At 40.5% G+C, this 27,441-nt stretch overlaps 1 protein-coding gene across 1 annotated transcript in view; it reads left to right on the top strand.

Moving 5' to 3' along the window:
* The first annotated feature begins 279 nt into the window (after nucleotides 1-279).
* KCNAB1 (potassium voltage-gated channel subfamily A regulatory beta subunit 1) overlaps nucleotides 280-27,441 on the top strand; it is a 271,103-nt gene continuing 243,941 nt past the window's right edge. Inside the window, exon 1 of the mRNA XM_077290697.1 lies at nucleotides 280-1,033. Coding sequence (XP_077146812.1) covers nucleotides 816-1,033 — 218 coding nt within the window. The 5' untranslated portion in view covers nucleotides 280-815. The remainder of the gene's footprint in view (nucleotides 1,034-27,441) is intronic.

The following is a 27,441-nucleotide window of genomic DNA, read 5'->3' as shown; positions in this document are numbered from 1 at the left end:
TGGAGGCAGAGATGTGCAGACACCAAGATCAACTCCAGAAGAGCTCTTCCTATCAGCATGCCCTAATTCAGGGAAGGCTGACATGTATAGCTTACAGGAAACTTTTGGATAACTACATTAGTGTATGTTTCTGTGGACTTGAAGCCTGATCATTAACAGTGCTCTGTTATTAGTAGTGCTGCAGTTGCTTGCAACCTCCACATTTCCCTTATGATGTGCTGCTAAGAAATCCAGCATGCTCTTCAGTTCTTAAAGAGCCATTCCCACCATCTGACTCTCACTACAGAAGCTGCATGCTGGATCACAGCAAAGCCTGGGCTAGCTTCACACTCAGCAGCACACGGAGGGATGGCTCCTGCCTGACACATCATCATGCTCCTCAACTAGATGGAGATCTCCTGTCCTCAGGGAGCTTGATGTGATTAATCCTCCTTCCAGGTTTGGGATATTGTCTGTTCATCATCTGCTGCTCTGCACAGAGAAGGAGACTTCACATAGTGAGATGCACCTGCAATGATTTGTTCCTAAGACTGTACCAGGACAGAAGTGTGGACTGTGAGTGATTATGAGGGCACATGACTCTTCTGATTGAATTCACTGGTCCTGAAGGATTTGATGGAATGAAATACCTAATAATCTCACTGCCTGGTGGTTCCCTGACTTCTCAGAAGCTTAGTGGTGGCATCCCAAGGACAAAGGACTCCCTCCCCTGAACTCCAATCTTGTCACTTGCACTCATTGATCTCTGCCAGTAGAGGAGCTCCATGAACCTCTGAAGACCACACTGCTTGATCGCTAAGAGTCCGGCAGAAGCCATGCAAGTCTCCATAGCCTGCACAGAGCACAACCTCAAGGGCCGGAATGGGGACGACAGGCACAGCAAGCAGAACTCCAGTGGCCCAAATGTGGTCAATGCAGCCAGGGCAAGGTTCCGGACAGTGGCCATCATCGCCAGGAGTCTGGGAACTTTCACTCCTCAGCACCACATCTCACTGAAGGAATCCACAGCAAAGCAAACTGGCATGAAATACAGGTACAACAGAATGCTGGTCAGGCCAGACAGATGGCTATAGTGATTAGATAGATATGGGGTTAATAACTAGATAGATAGAATGATTTATAGTAATTAGTTAGGTAGATAGTTGTGGGTTAGATAGATAGATAGATAGATAGATAGATAGATAGATAGACATAATGATTTATAGTGATTAGATAGATATGGGGTTAATAATTAGATAGATAGAATGATTTATAGTAATTAGTTAGGTAGATAGTTGTGGGATAGATAGATAGATAGATAGATAGATAGATAGATAGATAGATAGATATAGACATAAGGATTTATAGTGATTAGATAGATTTGGGGTTAATAATTAGATAGATAGAATGATTTATAGTAATTATGCAGATAGTTGTGGGGTTAATAGATAGATAGATAGATAGATAGATAGATAGATAGATAGATAGATAGATAGATAGATATTGTAAGTAAAATATTAAATTGACCATAGAAATAATAAAAAAGCATTAAATAGTTGGTAAAAAAAATTTCTAAAGTTTTACAGTGCAAATATGGGCAGTGTGTAGTTGTCACTGTCAGTATACATTTATTGTGATTTATTTCCATAAGTTTTTTTTTCACTCTTTTATGTAAAGTTGATATTGTTACATTTGATACAGTACTATGGTATGTGTTGCAGCTATGTATACACAGTGCACTACTCTCAGCCCCTGCCTTAGTGTTGATAATAAATGAAGTTTAATTTCTTCTTCAGCTATCAGTATTTCTTCTCCCAAGGCTGAGTAATGTCTATTCAGATAGTATTCTCTCAAAGTGGATGGTGTCCCTTCTGGGGCTGACAAGCCTCTTTCCTTATCTCAGCAGCGCACACGTTCTTGGGGTCTTTTTCAGGGGAGGACAGTTAATCTAGTGATGTTTTTGGAGTGCAGTAGAGAAGAGGATTATTTGGATGGGGTTGACACACCAGCTGCTTACTGATGTTGCCTTGGCCAAAATCAGACCCTCTGTCCCCAGTGCTTCCAGTGTACCTCTATAGAACAAGGTTTCTACCCTAAGCATCTATGACCTTTCTTCTGACTCCTATTTATAGAGAGAAGGCAATAATGACATTCTCCATGTGCAAGGAGCAGCTCTGTTTGAGGGTTGTTCTTAGCAACAGAATAACTACAATTTCTCCATAATCGTCTGACTGTCAATGGGAAAATGGGATATAATGATGAAAAGAAATGTGAGAAGTGAGTTTTATTGCAGCATGCTGATAGCGATGGGGTAACAAATCAGCATTATACGCCTGTTGTTACACGTGCCGTTCAGGGCCTCACTAGAACTTGCTGGGATGATGATTTAGGGAATGAAATGTTTGGGGTAATGTGGAGCTGATTTGCTGTGACTGTGATTGATAATAATTGAATGAAGCTAAAGGAAGCTCTGGTGTTAGTCATAAATCAGAGCTTAGAGTTAATGATTACTGGAAGGTGAATCCCATAAATAAGCCCTGTACTTTACACGGCTACTGTACTAGACAACGGCCATGATTTATCATACACAGCTCAGCGGAGCAGAAAGCCATGCTGCAATAATGGGGGTGATCTGAACTGGGGTGTATATAGAAAGTGAATATGCTGCACTGCATCGCATTACCACGCTCGCTCACTCGCCTCCTACACATAACGTTCCACGTAATTGGTTTAACTGTTCATATGTAACATGCGTTTTTACTTGGGTTTTGGTGTCATTTTGTAAAAACACTAACTCTAGGAGTAACAAAGCAGCAAATAACACCATGACGAGAGCAAACAACATAAAAAAAAAACACTGACCCCTTAAATGTCATAAACTGAAATTCTGTGTATGTAGTGGGTTAAATATGTCACTGATGACTGTAATGGAATCTGGGACCATAAAAACGCCAATCACCGTGTGTGAATTCAGCCTAAATAAAGAATTGAAAACATTGGCCATAGACATAATAAGAGTATTACATTAACAGGCCATAAACATAACCAGGTTTATCTGAAAAACTAGTAAATGAAGCATCCGGATTAACCGGTTGATGCCCCTTAAACTGAAAGATTAATTGCAATGATAAATGTATCCGTGCCAGATCCCGCGCTAATAACTCAGGACCAGTGTGGTCAATTTGACTCTTCATAAATGATCTTTCACTGCTGATTACAAAGTATATAAAACTACATGACTAGTACAGTTTCCGACTACTGTTTCAATGGATTTCAATTGATTGTATTCAACTGTTTTGGTAAAGTTTTATGTATCTAGCAAACGTTTATAATGGTGGCAGCCATGCTTCTCACTACATGTGTTGTCTGCTTGCTGGGTGTTGCTCTGTGGAGGAGACTGCAGTGTGATTGACAGCTCTGTAGAGCGCATGATGCTTTTAATATGCAGGTCGATAATAGATAATATCCAATAAAAGAGAAATCTAAATGAAATCACAATATTTGGTGTGACCATTGACTATAAAACAGTTTCAAAGCACCAATTCGTCTAGGTACTTCCAGGATTTCCAGTTTTTCTTACTAAAGATAGTTCTTAGTGACAGTCGCTGTATATGTAGGCTCGTTGTCCTATTGCTTAATAAACTTGGAGCTGATCAGACACCATCCTGATGATATTGGCTGTTGGATAAGCATCTGCCTGTATGGGCTCATACCCATATGCGAGAAAAAAAAGTTCCATAATCGAGGCCGAAAAAACGGATGAGTGCCATGCGAGTGTCATGCGATTTTCATACCTAGCATCCGATTTACAATCCAGTGCATTGCGATTGCTATCTAATTGCAGTGCGATGTTAACATGAGCTTTTACATACAGCCGTTCTCTATGTCATTTACACATCATTTTCAAAGGAAATATTCGTCTATATTAGATATAGATAGATAGATAGATAGATAGATAGATAGATAGATAGAGAAAAAGACGGCAATTCTTGTGCTTGTACATTAAAATCACACTGACAGGTTAGCATAGAATAGATATATACACATATGATACATATATACAACCCCTGGCAAAAATTATGAAATCACCGGCTTTAGAGGATGTTCATTCAGTTGTTTAATTTTGTAGTAAAAAAGCAGATCACAGACATGGCACAAAACTAAAGTCATTTTAAATGGCAACTTTCTGGCTTTAAGAAACACTAAAAGAAATCAAGAACAAAAAATGTGGTAGTCAGTAATGGTTACTTTTTTTAACCAAGCATAGGGAAAAAATTATGGAATCACTCAATTCTGTGGAAAAAATGATGGAATCACCCTGTAAATTTTCATACCCAAAAATAACACCTGCATCAAATTAGATCTGCTCGTTAGTTTGCATCTAAAGAGGAGTGATCACACCTTGGAGAGCTGTGGACTGACATGAATCATGGCTCCAACACGTGCCATGTCTGTGATCTGCTTTTTTTCTACAAAATTAACTGAATGAACATCCTCCAAGGCCGGTGATTCCATAATTTTTGCCAGGGGTTGTATATAGAGATGTCAGTGACACACATATATATATATATATATATATATATATATATATATATATATATATATATATATACTGGTCAAAAAAATAAAGGGAACACTGTAATCCCACATCCTAGCTATCACTGAATGAAATATTTCAGTTGCAAATCTTTATTCATTACATAGTGGAATGTGTTGAGAACAATAAAACATAAAAATGATCAGTGTAAATCAAAATTAATATCCCATGGATGTCTGGATTTGGAAGGATACTCAAAATCAAAGTGGAAAATCAAATTACAGGCTGGTCCAACTTCAGTGGAAATGCCTCAAGCCAAGGAAATTATGTTCTGTTGTGTATGTGTGGCCTCCGCGTGTGTGTATGACCTCCCTACAATGCCTGGGCATGTTCCTGATGAGGCGGCGGATGGTCTCCTGAGGGATCACCTTCCAGACCTGGACTAAAGCATCCGCCATCTCCTGGACAGTCTGTGGTGCAACATGACCTTGGATGGATGGTGCGAGACATGATGTCCCAGATGTGTTTAATCGGATTCAGGTCTGGGGAACGGGCGGGCCAGTCCATAGCTTCAATGCCTTCATCTTGAAGGAACTGCTGACACACTCCAGCCACATGAGGTCTGGCATTGTCCTGCATTAGGAAGAACAGGCTGTGCGGCCCTCCAAAGAAATGCCGTGCCACACCATTACTGACCCCCTGCCAAACCGGCCATGCTGAAGGATGTTGCAGGCAGCAGATCGGTCTCCACGGAGTCCCCAGACTCTGTCACATCTGTAACATGTGCTCAGTGTGAGCCTGCTTTCATCTGTGAAGAGCACAGGGCACCAGTGGCGAATTTGCCAATCTTGGTGTTCTGTGGCAAATGCCAAGCATTAATTCAAATTCATAGTTTTGATGCCTTCAGTTTGAATTTACAATTTTCATAGTCATGAAAATACAGACAAATCTTTAAATGAGAAGGTGTTTCAAAGCTTTTGGCCTGTACTGTGTGTGTATATATATATATATATATATATATATATATATATATATATATATATATATATATATATATATATATATATATATATATATATACACACACACACACTGCTCAAAAAAATAAAGGGAACACTTAAACAACAGAATATAACTCCAAGTAAATGAAATTTCTGTGAAATCAAACTGTCCACTTAGGAAGCAACACTGTTTGACAATCAATTTCACATGCTGTTGTGCAAATGGAATAGACAACAGATGGAAATTATTGGCAATTATCAAGATACACTCAATAAAGGAGTGGTTCTGCAGATGGGGACCACAGACCACATCTCAGTACCAATGCTTTCTGGCTGATGTTTTGGTCACTTTTGAATGTTGGTTGTGCTTTCACACTCGTGGTAGCATGAGATGGACTCTACAACCCACACAAGTGGCTCAGGTAGTGCAGCTGATCCATGATGGCACATCAATGCAAGCTGTGGCAAGAAGGTTTGCTGTGTCTGTCAGCATAGTGTCCAAAGGCTGGAGGCACTACCAGGAGAGAGGCTAGTACACCAGGAGACGTGGAGGGGGCCGTAGGAGGGCAACAACCCAGCAGGACTGCTACCTCCGCCTTTGTGCAAGGAGGAACAGGAGGAGCACTGCCAGAGCCCTGTAAAATGATCTCGGGCAGGCCACAAATGTGCATGTGTCTGCACAAACGGTTAGAAACCGGCTCCATGAGGATGGTCTGAGTGCTGACGTCCACAGATGGAGGTTGTGCTCACAGCTAAAAGAGAAGGTGTGTCCAAACTTTTGGTCTGTACTGTATATAATATATATATATATATATATATATATATATATATATATATATATATATATATATATACCGGTATATATATATTTATACTGCATAGAGAGATAGGTAGAAGAAATGCCAGTAATACATCTGTCGGTTTCTGTAAATTCACTGAAAAAGCTGACGGCATAGAAGAGATGGATTACATACAGTAAATACATATAGAATAGGTAGATATATAGATGTCAGTGACAAATACAATTAGTACAGTGTGTGTGCAAATTACTGGACATGTATTAAATTAATAAAAGATCATTTTGCGGAACAAAATGGTGTGGGCTCCTAGCCAATTTTCACAACCAGCAGAGGGAAAGCCAGCAACTGGAGGCAAAGGTTTATAGCCTGGGAAGGAGGTAGTACCCATGGAGCTTCCCAGGTTATTAATATCAGCTCACAACTACAGTATATACTTAGCCTTTACTGGCTATCAAAATGATGTGGGGTCTCCACATAATTAATAACCAGCAAAGGCTATGCAGACAGCTGCGGGCTGATATTAGTAGCCTAGGAAGGGGCCATGGATATTGCCCCCCCGGCTAAAAACATCAGCACTCAGCCGCCCCAGAAAAGGTACATCTCTAAGATGCGCCAATTCCGGCACTTAACCTCGCTCTTCCCACTTGCCCTGTTGATGTGGCAAGTGGAGTAATGGTTGTGGGTTTCATGTCACCTTTGTATTGTAAGGTGACATCAAGCCAATGGCTTAGTAATGTAGAGGTGTCAATAAGACACCTCTCCATTACTAATCCTATAGTTGTTACATACATTACTAATCCTATAGTTGTTACATATTAAATAAAGACACAGACGGAATAAAGTCAGTTTTTAACCAGGACGGTGCCAAGATGCGACCGCCCCTGGCTGAAAACTGCTGGTAAATGTGGAGATGCTGCAAGCGGAGCTTCAGTGACTAGCGGTGCCAATGCACTGGCATTTTCCCACGGTCCAGAGGTTACTGCAGTTCAGGCTGTGATGGAGCGCAGATTCAGTGATGGCACCACTAGTCACTGAAGCTGCCGCTCGTAGCCATGCTGAACTGGGATGACCTCTGGAGAGTGGGAAAATGCACTGGCACTGGCAAATTTATTTTGCTGTGGGACAAAGACCCAAATCATACAAACAATGTCATTAAGAACTATCTTCATTGAAGTGATGATATGGGCACCACTGAAAGCCCTGATCTCAACCTAATCAAGTCTGTGATTACATGAAGAGGTGGAAGGATTTGCGCAAATCTATCTTCACTAGTGCTGAGCGATACGGTCCGATACTTGAAAGTATCGGTATGGGATAGTATCGGCCGATACCCGAAAAGTATCGGATATCACCGATACCGATACCCGATACCAATACAAGTCAATGGGACACCAAGTATCGGAAGGTATCCTGTATGGTTCCCAGGGTCTGAAGGAGAGGAAACTCTCCTTCAGGCCCTGGGATCCATATTAATGTGTAAAATAAAGAATAAAAATAAAAAATATTGATATACTCACCTCTCCGACGCAGCCTGGACCTTACCGATGTAACCGGCAGCTTCCGTTCCTAAGAATGAGCGCTTGAAAGACCTTAGATGACGTCGCGGCCTGTGATTGGTCGCGTGAGCGGTCACATGACCGCCTCGCGACCAATCACAGGCCGCGACGTCATCTAAGGTCTTTCAAGCGCTCATTCTTAGGAACGGAAGCTGCCGGTTACATCGGTAAGGTCCAGGCTGCGTCGGAGAGGTGAGTATATCAATATTTTTTATTTTTATTCTTTATTTTACACATTAATATCGATCCCGATACCGATTCCCGATATCACAAAAATATCGGATCTCGGTATCGGAATTCCGATACAGCAAATATCGGCCGATACCCGATATTTGCGGTATCGGAATGCTCAACACTAATCTTCACTCAAAATCTGTGGTTATTTTTCCAAGATTTTTGGAACAAATTCCTTGTTGAGTTTCTTAAAAAATTGTGTAAAAGTTCATCTAGGAGAACTGCTTTTGTTTTCAGTGTAATAGTGTGACAGTTTTCTGTCTTAAATGTTCCCATTACCTGACATGTATTCTCTTCTGTACTGTGCATAGGAAATTACCTGTAGATTATTTTATTCGCCCACCCACTGGCTTCACTTATTGATTACCTGTATTTATACATTTATTGGGGAGGAGGGGATGGCGTTTCAGCCCTCTGCAAATCACTGATATTTTAAATGTAAGAAAATGTATTGTATCGTATGTTTCATCCTTCGGGAGGCTGCAGTATCTGGTAGTCAGGGTTGACAGGGTTAACTGTAAAGCCAGTCCGTAGTTGCGGAGGATTGGGGACCTGTGGTTTAGTTCCTGTTTTGTAGTCAGTAGTTAGTAAGCGAAAGACAAGAAAAGACACACTCAGAGAAGCAGCGAATCATCATTGAGTGTGTGTGAGAAGGAACTAGTGAAAAAGGAAGTTTCTGCAATAGAGCTTGCTAACCTACAGAGGAGGTTGATGGGAATGTCTTTAAGAGACTGGTGGGAACGTCCTTAGTGCTGGTCAGACCTGGAAGCTCCGGTCAATTAAACGGTATCAGCGAGATTGGGCACATATAGGAAGGAGACAGTGAGAGTAGCTCTCTTACGTCTATTCCCAGTACTTATAGTTGGAGTGTAGTAGTCACAGCGAAACACATTGACCCAAGTGGTGCTACATCTGTATGATGAAGATCCTCAGCTTAACCTGTAAATCTACAGTAACGTTCATCACAAGTACTGTGTCACCGTCAGTAACCACCGAGAATGTGCCTCTGTATTGTGCAGAAAAGAACAGCAAGTTTATTTGCTGCTATCCCTTGTGTTCCAAAGGACTTTGTTTTTAACAACTTTTCTCATTCCCTCAATGATCCTGAACATGTCTGCAACAATAATGTCATCACATTCAGCCAGGGACCCCATTTTCCTGTAGCGTCCTGGGGTGTGGGAGACGAGTAACTTGCCCATGGCTACCGCCCCGCGCCATGTTACATATTTACATACGTAAATACATAAGCAGGAACATTTCTACGCTGCAAACATCAAGTTCATTTACAATTGCAGAGGTTCTTGCACAATTTGAATTTGATAGGAACTACAGTACAGACCAAAAGTTTGGACACACCTTCTCATTTATAGATTTTTCTGTATTTTCATGACTATGTAAATTGTACATTCACACTGAAGGCATCAAAACTATGAATTAACACATGTGGAATTATATACTTAACAAAAAACTGTGAAACAACTGAAAACCATCATTGGACCATCATTTATTTTTCAACAGGACAGTGACCCCAAACACACCTCCAGGCTGTGTAAGGGCTATTTGACCAAGAAGGAGAGTGATGGGGTGCTATGCCAGATGACCTGGCCTCCACAGTCACCAGACCTGAACCCAATCAAGATGGTTTGGGGTGAGCTGGACCGCAGAGTGAATGCAAAAGGGCCAAGAGGTGCTAAGCATCTCTGGGAACTCCTTCAAGATTGTTGGAAGACCATTTCCGGTGACTACCTCTTGAAGCTCATCAAGAGAATGCCAAGAGTGTGCAAAGCAGTCATCAAAGCAAAAGGTGGCTACTTTGAAGAACCTAGAATATAAGACATATTTTCAGTTGTTTCACACTTTTTTGTTAAGTATATAATTCCTCATGAGTTTTGATGCCTTCAGTGTGAATTTACAATTTTCATAGTCATGAAAATACAGAAAAATCTTTAAATGAGAAGGTGTGTCCAAACTTTTGGTCTGTACTGTATGCCAATTTTAATACTATGACAACTTCGAAATATAGTTATTGTAAGCCCCAGTGGTAAAAGAAACATGCCAGGTAATAAGTGTATATTGATATTGAAGGCAAATAGTGAATGTTCTCTAAAGATGAATATTTACTTGAAATATTCAGAGTATGTGATCTCTCCATTAAGATTTATAGAATTATAATACTGTTTGTTTATCTTTGTCTCCTATTTACATCATGACCCTGCTGGTTGGTCATTGTGTCTCCGGTACCATTACAATATAGTTGGTCTTGTTACACTGCTGAATTATTCAAATGAAAAACAGTTTAACAAGTGCATTGATTCTGCCCTTAAAGTGCTGTGTCAGCTATTAGCAGATAGTATATAGGAATTACAGGTGCCTGCGATGCAGAACTGTAGATGAACTTAGTGCGTGACTAGGAAGAATGCTGTATTTTTTTTGCTATGCCTGTGTCGTCGTTGCAGACAGAATATTTGATGTCTTGAAAATTACTATGCACCTAAATAATAAGAACTTGGCACTCCAAATAGTAATGCTGAAAAGTTTTAATTGTAGTTATCCAAAATAATACATATATGACGTTTTGGTCTTGCATGGCAGACCTTGATCAGACATATGGAATGAATGTGAAAAGAAATCAAGCAAAGAATACACGCTGAGGGAGAAATGACAGCAGTGTGTATAGTGTGCCATGCAATCCCACACAGACCCACTGATGTGGGGTCATATGATAACCTCCAGGACTCCTTTTACGTCTTTTGTTTAAAGATACTGTCATGACAGGGTGGTTCTGGCTCCGTCCTGGTCAGGTCAGGGTTAAGATAGTTCGCCTCTCTTTGGTTCTGGGGCGGCTATTTAATGCTTGTAGTTCCTGGGTCCAGTGTCGGTGATACTTCCGTTTACTCGGCTAGGGATTGCTGACCCAGGTGACTCGTCTGAAATTGTTGTGTCTCTGTGTGTGTAAGCTTTTCTGTTTATGACCCTGTTCGTCCCCTGACTTCTGCTTCTGTGTTCTGCTCTGTACTGCCCTGTCCTTCCTGGTTCTCTGACCTTTTGGCTCATCTCGGTTCTCTCACTGTCTCATCCGTAGGTACCTCGCTCTCGTTTAGCTTTGACCCTTGGCTCTACATTTGAGTACATTTACATTTTGTTCCTCTCTCTCTCTCTCTGCTGCTTCCCCGTCCTCACGCGCTGTAGCTCCGCCTCCCCGCGATCACGTGACTGTTAATGTCAGGTCCTGTGCACACTGCGCTTTAGCTCTCACACTCCCTGCGCTCAGTTCCGGGCTCCCTGCAGGCACCCCCTAGGCTCCTCTGGTGACACACACACCATGTGTCATTACAGATACATTGGCTGTGTATTTGGGCCAATTGTCCTGCTGCAGAATACCTTTGGAGACAATCAGATTCCCCCCTGATAGTACTGCATGATAGCTAAGTATCTGCATGTATTTCTGTTCAAATAGGACCACATCCATCCTGACCAAATTTCCAACTCCATTTGCTGAAATGCAGCACCAAACTTGTAAATAACTTCCACGATGTACCAATTTTGCCTGCAGACATTTATTACCTTCAGCCCTTAGACAAACAAACCGCCTTCTGTTCTGTTTTTTTCAATTTTGACTCCTCAGTCCAGAGCACCTGGTGACATTTTTCTGCACCTCAGCTCTTGTGGTTTTGTGCAAAGTTGAGTTGATTGGCCTTGTTTCCATGTCAAAGGTGTGACCTTTTGGCTGCAATTTTTCTATGAAAACCACTTCTGGACAGACTTTTCCAAACAGAAGATAGATGTAGCCAGGTCCCTCTACCTGCTGTCAGTTTATCCATATATCAAACTATATAACTATGAAACTAAATAACTTTCTAACTATGTAAATGTATGGTTTCTGCCCACAATTCTTCTATAAAGACAACTTCTGGTGAGACTTTTACAGACCAAAGGTGGGTGTAGCTGGGTCCAACTGCTGACCATTTTCCAATTTAGAAGGGAAGCAAGTATGATGTGATGTCATCTGGCGCTCTACATTTCTTTAGCTGACCACTGCATGACATCTACCATCTTTATCGTTTCCCATTTCTTTGTACTTCTTCAAAAAAGCTGTAACATTTTAGAGAAAACTTTAAAAATAACAAATATTTCTGCACTTGAGAGTAATATATAGCTCGGTGTAATCAGGGAACCTGCCTCTAGTCTGTTGCCGGCTGTCTGTAGTTACAGCATGCTGACAGGTTCATGTTGCTGCTGTAGATGTGACTATCTCGATGACCATAAGCTGGAAAACAATGTAATCAATTAAAGGGGTTGTCTACTACTTGGACAACTCCTTCTCATTCCTCATGTTTGGCCCAATTAAAATAAAACCACCTATACTCGCTTCCGATGCCAATTCAGCGATGTCGGCACCAGCGTTTCACGTGAGGTTGGCATGTCACATGAGCTCTGCACCCATCAGTGGCAGCTTCACTATCCCTGCCTTTGGATAAATTGAATTTCAAGAAGAAGTCAGAGGGCAGCTGCAGCCCTTACTGCTTGTTGAGGTTCAATATGTCTGAAGGCAGGAACAGTGAAGCCGGCGTTGATTTGGTGCAGGACTCATGTGATGTAACAACCTCATTTTAGCCCTGGGAACGTGAGTGCTGACATGGCTGGAACAGAGCCTCCACCAGAGGTGAGTATAGGTGGTTTTATTTTAGCGGGGACAAACATGAGAAATGAGAAGGGGTTGTCCTAGTAGTGGACAACTGCTTTAAGGACCAAACCCTTTCTTACCACAGCTCAATAGCAGTGGCATGGTCTTCCTCTACAGTTACTATTACATTTACATTTCAATAAAACTGTTTAATTAAATATTTGCAGTGCCAATCTTTTGTTTAGCTACAAAATGTCAAAGGGAACATCTAGTATTTTTCACATCTTCACAACATCAATAACAACAATCCTCACATGGTATTCATTGGATAGAGCCACAATGACACATGTACGTGTGTAATGGTAAAGCTGCATTTGATATGATTTGCAATGAATACAAGCTTGCCGTGACTCATCTGTAGCCCTAAGGCTGGTCTCTGAAGAGGCTTTACGCGGGCTGTTTAGAGTGCATGTGCTGAACATCATATGACATGTAAGGTCTGCCATATTATGTAATCATCCGTGTCTTCATAGAGGAATCTATAAAGCAAGCTGACTCTAGAATTGTAGGTGCTTTACTGAAACTAATTAAAAATGAATGTGAAATAGGGATCCATGAATAAGTGCGTTCATTGAAAACATGCCCATCTGGTGTAAGGCTCATCTGAATTGTGATGCAATCCTTTCCCGTGTAAATACAGATGGCAAATCTTTTAGCTCGACTTGATTAGAAAAAAAATGTTTCATTGTTATGAAGCAGTACCATATATATAGATATATGTGTTTCTGGAAGTTCCATGGAAAAGTCTGCAGGCATTAGCACAGCCGTCCTGTTTGTTAAGCTTCAGTAGTCTATTCAGGATATTAGAGCAGATATCATATTTTGGGATTTCTCAAGCAGTTCTACATCACATTGGATCATCTAAAAATAGGGTGCCCAACCAACCGAGTGGCATTTCATAGCACATTGCATAACATTTCATATTAGGAACTCTAATCTTTTATTTATAGGTCCCCATTTTAATTTGTTATGGAAATATTGCCGAGAGAGATATCAGTCTGTTATTATATTACATTTTGCTTGTTTTTGAAACACCTAGAGAAAAGACCACAAGGTCTTCTATAAACAGGTTGAAACCTGCGTTCATAAATTGTAGAAATAACGACTTTGTAATATATTTTCATTACCTATTTTGCCTTCTTAGACTCCTGATTCCCTCCTAAGTGTATTTGAAGCTGTTATACCAAATCTAGTGTTAACAGGTGGATTCAGTCTGAAAACAGTCTCCTGTGTAGTCGGGATCCATAGAAGCCATCCTAAAGCTATCCTGGTGTTTGTAGGTGTTACATTGATGTGGACCATTTGATCATTTTTATATACAGCATCTGCATATTACCATTTTTGACGTGTACCATGCAAATATACAGAAGGGTCTATGCATTAATTAGAAGCAGATTGATGGTTGACCAACCGTCGATTGAATGATCGTCTGATGAAAGATTGTTATCCCAAAACAGCAAACACACATTTAATCCATATTGGGGGTTCAAACTGTAGACTGCCACCAAGCGAAGGAGGAAAGACCTTTCTAAATATTTTGGGAACTTTTTTTTTTCACATAAAGATCATTAATGGATTGACGACTAGTGAATAAAAATTATAAACATGGCTGACTTCTTTCCAGATAATTACTCTCTACCATCCTTCCCCATATGTAACACAGCAGGCATCTCAGTAGATAACAGCATGATTTTCGCAACATATTGCGAAGATCACAGGTTCAAGACCCTTAAGGGGACTAAAAAAATTAAAAATGTTTAAATTCTATTACCGCCATTTTTCTGTATTAGAAATGAAGAGCTAAAAAATAAAATTAAAAAATAAACATATTTGGCATCACCACATCCAAAAAGTCCATACTATCAACATTTAAAATTACTTAACCAATACGGTAGACATGATAAATAGAAACAAATCAAAATGTAATCCCTAAAAATATGGAACTGAAAGTGAACAAAATGTCATATTCCTTAAATTGGTATCAAGAAAACCATTAGCTCATCATGCTGAAAACAAGCCCTCATTCAGCTCAATCGATGGAAAAATAAAAACGATAGGGGTCCAGGAAAGTAGCGGAACCAAACAAAATTTTATTTTACAAACTAATTAATTTTTTAAAAACTTTTAAATAAAAAAAAAATATGCAAGTTTGGAATCGCCGTAATCATACTGACATGGAGAGTCAGGTCAGATTATACTTACTATACAAAAAGCAACGTAAAAACAAAACCCCAAAATAATTTTGTACTTTCATTTTTTTTACCGATTCATCTGTTTTTCCATCCTTCCGTCCATTGTATGGTAATGTGGATGCTGTCATTCAGAACTACAACTCGTCTTGCCCAAAAATATGCCCTTATACAGCTATGTCAATACGTGAAGGGAAGGTAAAAATGCATACTTAAAAAAAAACTGGCTTCAGAGGCAAGGGGTTAAAGTGTAAAATGTAGAAAGAGGGAAGGAGGATTTGGCCTAGTCTAGGTGAGGTTGCAGTTGACCACATGTGAACATTTTTTAACTTTAGAAGAATATTGTTTGACACAGAAGGGGAGATGTAGAGTGAGTTGCATGAAACAGTTTATTATTTGGCAGATTTATTGCAGAATTTGCGATGATACTCCATTGATCTGAATGGGGCTTGTAGAAATCCAAGTGCTTTTCACCAAAACTTCCCCAATTAGATGAACAGAATTGATTTTCAGTTGCATGACTTTTGGATATGGGATGGACCCCACTCCTTCTTAAAACCACCATAACTACTGTAAACCTAGGTACTAAAATAAATACATAAAACACATTATTTTGGTTGTCAAAATGGCCACAGCTTTTATTCAAATCACAGGATTAAATAATCACAGTAGGAGTCAGGTGGAGTGCTAGTACATTGGGATTCACAAGTACTGCGATATCCCCAGCTGTCTGACATACAGCACCAGGACAGACAGCCATAAAGGGGCGGCACGCACTGGCTTGCCATTCAAGCAGAGCCAGTAAACTTTCAGGGCACCAATGACCCTATTATCCTCACTCCTGTGCTTAACCACTGTGCCCGCCCCTGATTGATGTTACCATTACAACGTCCTTGAGGCTGGCCACCAAAGCCGAGCCTGCTCACCACCATGAGGTTTTACATCCTCTATTAGTTAAAATGAGTCCACCTTAACTTGTCTGCAATTTCCACCTGACTCCTAAACCGCAAAGCCGTGACGGGTTATAAATTCCAAGTCTCATTTGACACTTTTTTTTTTTAAATAATTAAATCATTTTTGTAAACTTAAAAACTAAAAGTCCCTGCAAAAGCATTAATGGGACTAAACTTGGCAAACCCCCGACTCACAAAGAGTCATCCTACAGCACTCAGGAGAGGAAAAACCCCCTGTGGAGGAAACCTCCAGGGAACCATGGCTGAAGGATTGCCCTTCCCTTGGGCTTAGAAGGTTACCGCAAATAATAACTCCTTATAGCCAATATACAATTGAACATGGTACAAGATATACAATGACAAATTCAAAAATACAATAAAACATTTAGCATTATACAAGCAATAATTAAAAAGTTTAAGGACAAAGATTATAAACAGGGCGGGAGGGCGGGTAATGTTTCCTCCTGTCCATCCTGTGAGAGAGAGAGGGAGAGCCAGAGTTGCCTCCCCTATATAAGCCCCACCCTCCTCACAGTAATACACCAGGCACAAACATCTAAACTTCCTCTTAAAGCAACAACACTCTTGTTTAAAATCTACACCGCAATACAAACAAAAGCTGCAGGAGTTCTCGGTCCACCCATCCCCAAGTCATGTCCACCTCCGTCTAGTCTCCGGTGGTTTCTGAAACGTTTTTACTGTCAAAACCAATGTTGTTTTTCGTGATAAAGCAGCCATCATACGCAGAAGGGAGGGAATGTTTGCAGCAGTAATGGTAGTACAGAAAGGAATTCTCATTTTGCTTTTGTTTTTCTTAAGAGCCATCTTTTAACAAGAAAAATAAAACAAGAATTATAAAAAGGCAGAAGTATAACGGCACTTGTATTAACACAGAAAAGCCAGCTGCGAGTAAAAACCTAAACCCCATAAGTATACAAACTTCCGATAGATAAAATCCTATATTTTACTCGTGCTATGGTATATGTGCAAATGGTCATGCAACTGTACAGTATTAGAGGAAGGTGAATTCATCAAAAATTAGTAGAATTAGTGTTATGCAAAAAGATGCAATCCAAATCCACAGAATAAGAGTTGGATTCGTTTTTTACCTGTGATGATATGAGGATGCCCGTGCAGAAGATCTCCTTGGTGTCTCAGTCACAGTTGATTCCAGATCAGAACTTTTGTTGTATATCAAGCAGATCCTACCATATATCATTGGTTGAGACACTGCTAATTAAAATAAGTTATTTAGCATTGTTAGCAAATAAAAATATGACAATATTATCTATGGCATTTAAACATATTTGCCAAACTTTTGGTGTTTGTGACCTATGTGAAGGAGTGGAGAGCTGTTCACAGTTTGACAGCCCTTCTGAAGAGCTTTGTATTGGTGTAATGCATTGACATATTTTATATGTTGTTTTAACTATTTGGTGGTCCTCACCATGAGGAACTTTACTTTCTTATTTGTTAGAGGAGGTGTAGAGACGTTACTGAAGGAGTAGGAAGAGTGAGATTAGTCCTGAAGAATTAAAGATAGCAAGTTCAAGACCAAAGTAATCTACGAGCAACTGTTTCTCATATGGCCGCAGTGCAGAGAGTGAAAGAATACTGAGCAGGTATCTGCCAATTGCCGTGCGTATGGGTGGGATGAATTATAGCTATGGTAGGAGAGGACCCAAGGCAGCTAAGAAGGAGTGGGCTACAGAGCACTGTGTTACCCGGTCCTGAAAGATTACAGTAATCCTATTCTGACCAGGAGGTGACATGAGGGCCTGCTGCAGTGGTGGATAAAGGAAAGTAAAAACCAGATTAGGGTAGCTTGGAAAATACTCCAATAGCCAGGTAATAATCCAATACCATCGTAATGTCGTATTTTATACTCATAAGGAAAGAGATTCTGTATAATACAGCAGAGATATTGAAAAGGTGTTATGCATGCTATCAATTGTTGCTGTTCGGTTTAAAGAATTCCAGTAAAAATGTTTATTTTTTTTACATCAGACTCTGGTCTTCCTGAGTTATTGCATATTGTCAAGATCCCCTTACCATCTACCCACTTGTGGCCTGAATCGAGCTAATCTGCTAACATCTGCAACACCTGTTCACACTCGGGCCTATTTCACTACTGCTAGAGGCCATAGCATTACACCCGGACTTGTTCGACCCTTATAGCCTATACGAAAACACAGGATTTACCACCCTCTCTGGGGTAGAAGGGCGCTAGCAACCTGAAGTTTCTTTTGTACACACATAGGCTCCAATGAAGTGTCTTTTGTGCACAGTGATTAAAGGGTTATTTTCAATATTAAAAATTATCACCTATCCATACTGTGGGTAATAACGTGTGGATCACTGGGGGTTTGACCTCTATCTTTCAAGAGAACGATGCACTTGAAGGCTTAAACGGAATCGGTCAGCAGGGTTTTGCTGTGAAACCTGAAGACAGCATGCTGTAGGGTTAAAACACAGATTTTACTGATGCCTCTCTTATCTTGCTCCAAGTTTGATAACTTGCAATGATTGTTATAGCGCCATAAGTTTATCATTGCTTGGACTAGAGCAGTGCTTGCCTGGTAGTCTGACACTCCCCCTCCTTTGATGAGTCCCTCACTGTCTATAGACGTGGTGTATGGAGAGCCTGGTGTGGGCGGGGGCAGCTTTCTCAGCTCTGCTGCATTTCTAAATCTAAAAAGTTGAAATGGATTATTTATTTTACAGGATTGAAATAGGAGCACGATACCTGGCTACCACCAACAGTCCTATAGGAAATGGATTGAGTGATAACACAAGTGGTGGATAAGTGAAAACTTTAAATGTTGGGGGAAAACCCTACAATATTACAGGGCCAAATTTTGCATCGTTTTTCAGACTTCTTGTCTATGCTCATATGTGCTCAACCTTGTCATTGGACGAATCTAAATCACCTTTCCTCACAGTTTCCATATTATAATATATCATGTTTCATTAGGGAGATGGGATATCTGTTACATAATGATATCATCACTCAACATTGGGAAGAACAAAAGGAATGTAGGTTGTCTATCGAAAATATTTGTCTTTATCATGGATAGATAAAATATATTGGTCATTGGTCATCATGTTTGAAAAAAACTTCTTTATTAATTCTGTGATCTTATATAATGTCTTACCAATGCATGCTATGCATTAAAGTGGTTGCCTCATGGCGACAGAGCCAGTATATATGACCTACTATAGCATATGAACGTCATAGGGCACTTATCAAATTTTCGTAAGACACCCCTGGAAAACCCAGAGTTTTCATACATTAAATATCAATTGAATAGCCAGCATGTTACAATGCAATGATATTTGTATAATAATGATACATTCAAGAAAACAATAAGGTGAATACCTCACCAGCAAAGCTAAAGGGGCACTGAGGGTGGTATTGGCTAAACTGGATAAGGAACTGCCCGTTCTACCTAATGTGTCTTACACCGGTAAATGTAATCCTTACTTTGATCCTTACTTCAAAAGTTTATTTTTGTCAGATGTGTAGAAAACTGATGTGAAATATGATAACGTTGTTATGTGTTGCTTGACTTTTTAATATCTCATCTTAGTAACAGCAGCTGAGCCAAAAGAAAAACATCCGATTTTTCATCAATCACTTTTACATTGTAAGACAGATAAAAAAAAAACATATATTGTTTCCATCCATCTTATTGATCTAAATATGAAAAATATGGTTGGAATGCAACATGTAACATCTTCTAATCTGTTACATATAATGTCAGTCATGACAATCAATGCAGTTGGTCTCAATTTCATCTAAATAAATATCATTCAATGTGGGTTCCAAACCACAGGCCACAGAAAAAGACCATTTTTTTAAGTACATCCTAAATTAGACTTTTATCGATGTGCACAGAGGTCCTATGAGTAATACCTGCCTATAAGTTCTGTATGAATCGACACACAAAAAAAATTTCAATTAAATATGCACACATGCAAAATAGTCTGGACATCCTAAATAGCACAAAAATAATTATTTTATTAATAAAAACAATTAACATGGCTAGATTACAAACATTGAAAAATGCAAAAACCACAGTCCTAAATTCTGCTTAAATTAGGAGCCCCAGATAAATGAGTCAAATACAATGCTGCATGTTGGCAAACAATGCATCTTCATAATATAGTGATAGAGATAAAGTATCAATAATACACATGAAAGAAAAATGCCTCTACACAAAATATACAATGCTGTATCAAAGAGAAATTGCTGCATATAGTTTACCTCTTCTGCACTACCAAGTGGAAATGACACAAGACCATGACAGTGATCCACCAAGACCGGTGTGAAAATCGCCTGCTGGAGTCAGGCGCTCGTGATTTGGGCAATTCCAGCCTGATTTATATATGATGGGGAAAAGCGAATATACAGACATACTACAACCTCCATGTTTAAAAACCTGCTAACAGGTTCTCCTTAATTAATCAGAAGCATCTGATAAATGATGTGCGTCTCCCGCTCTGAGAGTAAAGGTACCTTCACACTGAACAACTTTCCAACGAGAACGACAACGATCTGTGACGTTGCAGCGTCCTGGATAGCGATATCGTTGTGTTTGACATGCAGCAGCGATCTGGATCCCGCTGTGATATCGTTGGTCGGAGCTAGAAGGCCAGCACCTTATTTCGTCGTTAGGTCGGTGTGTATCGTCATGTTTGACAGCAAAAGCAACGATGCCAGCAATGTTTTACAATGGTAACCAGGGTAAATATCGGGTTACTAAGCGCAGGGCCGTGCTTAGTAACCCGATATTTACCCTGGTTACCATTGTAAAAGTAAAAAGAAAAACAGTACATACTCACCTTCTGATGTCTGTCACGTCCCCCGGCGTCCGCGCTGCTGCTCAGAGCTTCCTGCACTGAATGTGTCAGTGCCGGCCGTAAAGCAAAGCACAGCGGTGACGTGTAGTGAAGGAAGCTCTGAGCAGCAGCGCGGACGCCGGGGCACGTGACAGACATCAGAAGGTGAGTATGTACTGTTTTTTTTTTTATTTTTACATTGGTCACCAGGGTAAATATCGGGTTACTAAGTGCGGCCCTGTACTTAGTAACCCGATGTTTACCCTGGTTACCCGGGTGCTGCAGGGGGACTTCGGCATCGTTGAAGACAGTTTCAACGATGCCGAAGTCGTTCTCCTGATCGTTGGTCGCTGGAGAGAGCTGTCTGTGTGACAGCTCCCCAGCAACCTAAACAGCGACGCTGCAGTGATCGGCTCATTGTCCATATCGCTGCAGCGTTGCTGAGTGTGACGGTACCTTAAGATTTGGGGGATAAGGTCAAGAATTTGACGATTGGGGTTGCCATGCCCCTGTCCCACCCCAGCTCTGACATACTGAGCTTAAGAACGCTATAAGTCACACAATTTTTCACATTGCACCAAAATTTACTGACTTTTCAAAACGTATAAATTGGCATGGGGAGGTAAGCATCAATTTAAGAAAAATGAATACTTGTCTCCCTGAGCGGCACCACTCCTCCATACTTGGCATGATGTTTCACACCAGTCTGCTCTGGTCAACATCTGGCACGGGCATCACATGAGCGCTGCAGCTAAGCAGTGGCCGCTAATCATCATCAGCATTCACAGCAAAGTATGTGAGCAAAGTATGAGAGATAGTGATGAGCGAATATACTCGTTACTCGAGATTTCCCAAGCCCGCTCGGGTATCCTCCGAGTATTTTTTAGTGCTCGGAGATTTAGTTTTCATCACTGCAGCTGAATGATTTACATCTGTTAGCCAGCATAAGTACATGTGGGGGTTGCCTGGTTGCTAGGGAATCCCCACATGTAATCAAGCTGGCTAATAGCTGTAAATCATTCAGCTGCGGTGAGGAAAACTAAATCTCCGAGCACTAAAAAATACTCGGAGGTCACCCGAGCGTGCTTGGGAAATCTCGAGTAACGAGTATATTCGCTCATCACTAATGATAGAGCAACAGCGGTCAGGTAGGTGAGTATCAATTAATGTCATATTTTCACCTCCCTAGGCCATTAATAAGGGCTTTTCTAGTAGTGAACAACCCCTTTAAGATGCAGTTGCTCTTTTGATTGTCTGAGCCTTACACCCAGTTGTCTGTTGTAAGAATACAGAACACATGTATAAATCCATTTCAATGCTCAGTTATCCATATTTCTTTACAATCCCCATGGAAACTACTTCCTACTTGAATTGTATAATTGTAACATTGTTTACCACTGAAGTCTAAAAGCTGCAGACAAAATACTCTTATACTGGGATGTAATTGTGAGATTCCATAATGAGACCTTGATCAGGGCTCTTCATAAGATGTGTTCGGGAGATGACCCATGGATAGCCCACGCTGAGTTCTGCTAATTCATTCTCATAAGTTGAAATAACTTACTGATTTTCTTAGTGGGGAGTTGTCAGCATCACTGTGAGCAGAGGAGTTATTTATAATACTATTATCAAGGTTATCTCAGAGCATATCTACTGGGCCTACATGTATGGTGTGTCAACTTTATCATTCCAGACAGGTAGAAAGTCGTAGATTTCTTATGGATTTGAAAATCCTTAATCCTAATGTATAGAGGGGCTGTGGGGACAACATCTTGTGGTGCTGAGGCAGCAAACCTTGCTGGGGTCACTCTGGCGTCATACTCAAAGGGAGCCATGAAAGGGGTATCATAGCAAGGTGAAATCACAAAAGGGCTTCTCTGGGCAAATGACATTGATGATCTAATGACATTGATGATCTAACCCTCAGATAGGTGATTGATTAAGGATCATTGAGGGTCTGACATCCTGCACCTCTGCCAATCAGCTGTAATAGTCTCTGGCAGTGGCCGGTTGTAAACTTTTATGGAGCTACAATGTACAGCTCTCTCCAATTATAATTATCTCTCCAGTTAGCATTAGAGAGAGACCTGTCTCTCAAGGTGTGCAGGGAGGAGAGAAGCCCCTGGGGTCCAGAGTTTTGGACTAGTCATCTGAGCAGCATGGACTCCAGCAGGCTTTTAAATATATATTCTACCCTAAAATGCAGTGTTTCGGAGTAAAATATAGTTGGCTCAAATGACCACGTGTGACTCTATAGGGGCCTCCTCTAACAGATGAAGTCAAGCTAGAGAAGGCTCTGGCCTGTTGGGTTTCCCACAGCTGATTCTTTTGTTCTTGGAGATAAGCCGCTGCCAGACTCTGTCAAAGAAAATACAAGTATGCTCAGCTGAGCCAAGCATTCCTGTATATTCGAGAGTCGGTGGAGTTAGGGGTTGACAAACTAATAGTACAGTGGTATGTAAAAGTTTTGCCACTCCTGGTCAAAATTACTGTTACTGTGAACAGTTAAGCAAGTTGAAGATAAAATGATCTATAAAAGGGATCACTTCACGGGTAGAGGGAATAATTGATTCAGAGAAATTTCAACAAGTTTTTGATGCAAACATAACTCCATCTATAAAAAAGCTGAAGTTGAAAAGAGGATGGCTTCTGCAAATGGATAATGATCCTAAACACACATCAAAATCCACACTAGACTACCTCAAAAGGTCCAAGCTGAAGGTTTTACAATGGCCCTCACAGTCCCCTGATCTGAACATCATTGAAAATCTGTGACTAGACCTCAGAATAGCAGTAGTTGCAAGGAATGTCACAGAACTGGAAGGATTTTCTGAGGAAGAATGGATAAAAGTAATTCAAACAAAAATTGAAAGACTCTTGGCTGGCTACAAAAGCGTTTACAAGCTGTGATACTTTCAATATGGGGTGCTACTAGGTATTAACCGTGAAGGGTGTCCAAACTTTTGCATGCCACTGTAGTGCTGACGAGTATATAATGTGTAATGGGGCCTTAGGACTCTGCCAGGTTTCTCAGGTGAAGGCGTATCTCCCCAAGGACAATAGAATTGGACAGTTGAAATCCAGCTACCTGATCCTCATTTCCCTCATCAGTGGAGCGTTAGGAGGTCTCAATACACATGAAGTAGTTCTTACAATCCAGTGTCATGGTTACTAGTAATTTAATGTGTATGGCCAGCTATAGAACCAGTTAGAAATACTGATGGAACCAGGCAGACCTTTGGTACAATTAGCACACATATGGGTGCAGAGGCTACATGATAAATATAATAGGATTATTGGTACATTCTACATTTTGCCAATACAGTAAAGTGTTAATCACAGCCAGGAACGATAGCTGAGAAATGCCAAGTTCTGCTTATCAGTTAACTGCCTGTCATTTTTTTGGGGAGGTTGGCAGGCAGATTGTCAAATCTCAGATTAATATGGGATTCTTGCCAACATTAATTTTGACATCGCATTGTGTTCTTGTTTCCCCTGCTCCATGCTTTCCTACTCATTTTCTCCATAAATATATTTATATTGAATCACACAGCTGGTATTCTCCTGTACCACGAATGTCCCGTAAGAAGGTGATGTCATTTTTACAAAGCATTGGTTTTTTTTTAAACCTGTTGTAAAATACGGAATTGTACAGTTCTTCATTGTTTGTATACTCGCTTTTTATCATTGTAGAAAATACGTAAAAGCTGTCACTTACATGTGATATTATCCACTAACCCTGTGTTTACACTTGGCATGTGCTGTGCTAATATGCATCTTTGCTATAATGAGCCTGTTGCTCGTGGTTTTTATCTGTCACATATTATAAAAGGAGTGACAGCGCCACTGATTACCGCTCTGTGCCCCATAATCCATATTCACATTCACTCTTTCAAGTTGAGCGTTGGTTACAGTACAGCATTGCAGGGAAGAGTTGTAAGGTAATCTGCTCTCCATAGATATTACATAAAATATGCTTATTCCTGTCACCTAGAAACAAAAATTAATTGAAATCTGTTGGCACTGAATATAAACGTCAAAAGCAAATGACCATGGTAGTGTAAAGACTATTACTGCTTTATGCCATAGGGAAAACATCTGGTGCACGAGGAGTTTCCGTGCTGTTTCCAACAGGTAGACGGGGACTATCTGTCAGTGCCAGCGTTTCAGTGTCCAGCCTTTGTAGACAAGCATCAACGTTCTGGGCAAAGCTTCTTAAATTAATTTACATATGTAGGAAATTGATACTTTCCATTTTTTTGCATTACATAGTATGATGCAGAAAACGTTAATAATGGCATGCAATCTGGGCTGTCCACTTCTGGGAACATTTTAAAAAAAAAATTAAAGAGAACTTGCCATGCACACAAATGCTATTAACCTTCAGATATGGGGTTAATCTGCAGATTAATAGCGCTCTAAAACCGTTTGAATGCCGCACTGAGAGCCCAGCTACAGGGAAGAAATTAACTATGTTCCTCCCTGCAGCCTGCAGCTTCCAGTCATAGTAATGCGGCCAGCACGGCTTCAGTCACGGCACAGTACATAGTGAGTGGTGGCTGTAACCACACACTGGCACTGACTGACAGCCGGCTCAGCAGTAATCGCTGAGTTAATACAGCCTAGCGATCATGGCAGGAGCTTGTTCAGAGACGGATGTTACAAGAGGCTATACAAGGTAAACGATGCAAACGTTTTTGCTGAAAATCGATTACAAAAATGATTTTCAGACAAAAATACATTTATTTAAAAAATAAAAATAATGTTTGCATCGTGTTATGTAAGACAACCCCTAAGGCCGGTTTCACATTTGCGGTTGTGTCCGCATAGTTTCTGACGCATACATCCGCATGCGTCTTGATTTCCTATCTTTTACATTGTGGATGCAGGTTCATGCGTTTGCATGCGTTCACCTGCGCTTCCTTACGCATGCGTTTTGTCATGGGGCGCGGCTAACGCACCATGTTGGAATTTTTGAGGCGGCAAATTTCCATCAAATATGTGCAGGCATGTGCATGCAGATGAGTGCGTTAAAAAACGCATTGCTGTCTATGGGAACGTATGAGTACGCTTGTCTTTGCGTACGCATGCGTTCGATGCGCTTGCGTACTTCAAACTGCGCATGTCCAGGAACTGATTTAGACACGCCCATTGCCCTCATGGAGATATCAAACGCATGCGCATAAAAAGAGCAAATGCGTGTAAAAACGCATGCAAATGCTGCGTTTTTTCCCGTCATGCGTAAGCTGATGCAAATAAAAATGCTGCGTTATCATGCGTTTTTGCATGCGGTTGCGGACGATATGCTGCGGACTCAAACGCAAATGTGAACCTAGCCTAAGCTGTATGTAAGACATTAAAAATGGGCAGCAAACCGTAATCAGAAGAGCGATGTCTACTGGCAAGCCCCTTCGAGGGATTTTTTTTCACGACTGGCACATCAATCAATTTTCTATCACATTATCTATCAGATGTTATAAAATTGTCTGAAAGCGCAATGATCAATTAAAAGGCAAATGTAATATGAAGATAGCCGATCCTTTCCAGGAATAAAATTTGAAATTCTACCAGACAAAACTAAGATTTTTTTTTTAATGTATGTGTGTTTCTTATAGTCAGGAGATCTATTTTCCGTAGATATAAGCGCTTTTATCTTTTTATTAGGGATGAGCTCCTGTGTTTTTCAGCTTAGCCCTCATTATGTTGTTGAGCATTGGGGTCTAGTAAAACATCTGACTCCATCATGAATCTTAATTTTACACCACAAATGAATCCCTGGGGCTTCTTACTACCTGTGACTCACAGTGAAGAGCTAAAAACTGCAGCTATGATGCTTGCAGAAGTGAGCTCATTATCAGCCTTATCCGTTAAACTGTGCCATTAATGGCTCAGAGATTAACACTGCTCCGATGTGTAAGACAATCACATGCCGCATCATCACTGCTCCACTAGTCAAATATACACTAGAGAAGTTTGCCTGGTCCCGGTCCAATGTTATCTCACATGAGGCCCCATTAGTATCTATAGCGTATTTTTAGACTCGTCATGTTAGCGGTATTCTTAGAACATCAGGGGCTTCATGCTGGTTTTGCCAGTATTACGTTAGTAAGGTGGAACATTAGAGAATAGAAATGTATGTTTCCCATTCACACCTTGTATTGACAGCATTATTTGTAATTAGAGGTGGTCGGACACCTGGATGTTCGGGTCCGGCAGGTTCGGCCGAACAGTTACAAAGTGTTTCAGTTCAGGTACCAGAACAGTACGGCGTGGGACAGAACGACTGACAGGTGATGGATATTGTTGTTTTTTATTTTTGTTTTATTACAGGAGAACGAGGGTTTCGGTGGAATAGACGTTAGGTGAGTATAACTGGGTTTGTTATTTTTAAATAAAAAAGTTAAAGTGTGTTTTATTTTATTTCTAATAAAGGACTTTATTCTTGCTGTGTGTTTATTTACCATACAAATATAGGATTAGTAATGGATAGGTGTCTTATAGACGCCTGTCCATTACTAAGCCGTGTGCTTGATGTCACCTGACAATACATAGGTGACATCAACTCCACAAATATTAACCACACTTTCCACCGCTAGAGGGCAAGTGGGAAGAGCCGGGCACAGCGCCAGAATTGGTGCATCTAATAGATGCGCCTTTTCTGGGCTG

Source organism: Ranitomeya variabilis, chromosome 2 (assembly GCF_051348905.1).
Source record: "Ranitomeya variabilis isolate aRanVar5 chromosome 2, aRanVar5.hap1, whole genome shotgun sequence".
NCBI lineage: Eukaryota > Metazoa > Chordata > Amphibia > Anura > Dendrobatidae > Ranitomeya > Ranitomeya variabilis.
The sequence above is the reverse complement of the archived record's forward strand: the minus strand, read 5'-3'. Positions and strand labels throughout refer to the sequence as shown.